The sequence below is a fragment of the Nansenia antarctica genome, assembly GCF_963989245.1.
Source record: "Nansenia antarctica genome assembly, chromosome: 10".
In the NCBI taxonomy this organism is placed as follows: domain Eukaryota; kingdom Metazoa; phylum Chordata; class Actinopteri; order Argentiniformes; family Microstomatidae; genus Nansenia; species Nansenia antarctica.
The window spans coordinates 8,214,780-8,217,279 of NC_137680.1; the positions used below are offsets into that span (position 1 = coordinate 8,214,780).

The following is a 2,500-nucleotide window of genomic DNA, read 5'->3' on the forward strand; positions in this document are numbered from 1 at the left end:
GAGAGGACAATCGGATCCATGTTAAGAAAACACAATGTAATATTTATTAAAAACAGATTTTAAAAAATACACAAACAAAGTACAGTATATGATAAGTGCAAACAGTAATAGCCCACGTCCGTCTCTGGTAGGCTAGTTGGGGTGTCCATCATTCTTCTTGCATCCATTCAGTCTTTATTTTTTTTTTTTTTTTTTTACAAGAGGCCATCAAGAAGGGTCTCAGCAGGCAGGTTAGGGTTGATTCAATATTGGGAATGTCTGGGAAAGTTATGGGAGGAGCTCTGTGACTTGTGTGTTAGCTGGGGACATGTAAGAGAATCCTTGGAAGGCCTTGTTTATAGTCATGCCCTCCTGCCACCTGTCACTCAAACCCAAGGAGGCAGGAACTGGCTGCAATGTGAACTCAGGGTCAAAATACCGCACATCACACGGACCAGACTGAGAGAGAGAGAGACAGAGAGAGAGAGAGAGAGAGAGACAGAGAGAGAGAGAGAGAGAGACAGAGAGAGAGAGAGAGAGAGAGACAGAGAGACAGAAGATAAAGAGAGAGTGAGGAGAGAAAGATTAGAAACACACATATTCACACACCCCTAGGTCCTATCCCCAGACATGTCTTGTGAGTGTACTGGATATCAACAACCTAGCCTGTCAGAGGGTAACCTAACCTCCATGCTATTATACATTATTATTATTTTTATTATTATTATTATTATTATTATTATTATTTATTATTATTATTATTATTATTATTATTATTATTATTTATTATTATTATTATTATTATTATTATTATTATTATGCTGCACTATTAATCCTGAAATGTAACTATTTTAGCGAATCACAGGACTGCGAGGAGTGACTCTGAATCAAAAACGTGCTGTGTGCAAGCACTGTGGGAAATGATTGATGTGAGGCAAAGCCAATATCTATGTGTCGGGAGTTTTTCCCCGATCTTTGTTTTGGGTAAACAAAAGATTAAGTAGATTAATCAGAGGGTACAATGGACCTATTACCAAAACGGAACCAATGGGGTAGGGTAAGTGTTGATTTTGGAATTGGGCACACACACAAACACACACACACACACACACACACACACACACTAACACTCACACACACACACACACACACACACACACACACACACACACACACACACACACACACACACACACACACACTCACACACACTCACACACACACTCACACACACACACACACACACACACACACACACACACATACTCACACACACACACTCACACTCACACACACACACACACACACACACACACACACACACTTACCAAGTTTGGGATGAAAGGAGGTGGGACTCTCCTAGCCAGTAGGTCGTCCCAGTTGATTGACAGGAAGAAGGAATGGCGCTGCAGCTCCGCCTACAGTAAAAGAGATCACCACGTCAGCTCACCTGAGGGTGTGAGGTGTATCTGAATGTGTGTGTGTGTGTGTGTGTGTGTGTGTGTTTGTGTGTGTGTGTGTTTCACGTTTCAAGTTTCATGTTTATTGTTACGTGACATTACACGTAAGTGTAAGAGAGTAAAATTCTTAAGCTTCGGTTCCTGGCATTGCAGCACAAGACAATAAGGCAATAGGCATAATTCAAGATAAAAAGGTGACAATAGTACAGGACATAAGTGACAAATAAGACAGGATACAATTAGCAGTATAACTAGTAATAAAATAGATAGTTCAAGTAGTAAAGTGGCTGTGAGCTTACGGTTAAGGTAATAATAATAATAACTTAATTTATATAGCGCCTTTCAGGGGACCCAAGATCGTTTTACAGAGAGACATTAAGAAAATAACAAAAAACAGTCAGACAAACATTCAGGCAAACAAAAACTAAATTAGAGGCCGAAGGCCTTGGCAAACTGGCACAAGTAGGACTTGAGGGCCGTTTTAAAGGAGTCCAGGGTAGGGATGTTGCGGACCACCGAAGGGAGAGAGGGGTGGGGGCTGCCACACTGAATGCTCTGTCCCCGAAGGTTCGCAGGTTGGTGCGGGGGGGGTAGCAAGCAGGGTTTCAGCAACAGTGAAGTCCGAGAGTGAGGGTCGGAGTCTGGCAATGTTCCTTAGGTCGAAGAAGGCGGATTTGGTGATGGACTTGATGTGAGATTGGAAGGAGAAGGTAGTCCGTATGCATGGGGTGTGCTTGGGGAAGATAGTCAATTGTCTACAGTGGGCTTGTTCTGACTTTTGTGTTTTTGGCCCTGAGGCTCCAGAAGAGGTTTCACCTTTTGGACGGCATCGGATCAAACAGACAGTGTGTGTGTGTGTGTGTGTGTGTGTGTGTGTGTGTGTGTGTGTGTATGTGTGTGTGTGTGTGTGTGGGGGTGTATAGTATTGGTGCTTACAAGGTCGTGGCTCGCCCCCAGGCGTTTGGTGCAGTCCTTCTCCAGCAGTCCCTGTAAAAGAGAACAAGCTGACTGGGACACACCACTACGGAGCTGTAGGGGGGCATGAAGGATGTTCTCAAACA

The 2,500-nt window shown here is 43.4% G+C and overlaps 1 protein-coding gene across 1 annotated transcript in view; it reads right to left on the minus strand.

Annotated features, from left to right (window-relative positions):
• Nucleotides 1-89: 89 nt before the first annotated feature.
• sgk2b (serum/glucocorticoid regulated kinase 2b) overlaps nt 90-2,500 on the minus strand; it is a 6,900-nt gene continuing 4,489 nt past the window's right edge. Inside the window, exons 10-12 of the mRNA XM_080541323.1 lie at nt 2,376-2,500; nt 1,308-1,397; nt 90-438 (exon numbers count right to left, since the gene is read on the minus strand). The exon at nt 2,376-2,500 is cut by the window's right edge and continues 31 nt beyond it. Of these exons, the coding sequence (XP_080397449.1) occupies nt 268-438; nt 1,308-1,397; nt 2,376-2,500 (386 nt within the window). The 3' untranslated portion in view covers nt 90-267. The remainder of the gene's footprint in view (nt 439-1,307; nt 1,398-2,375) is intronic.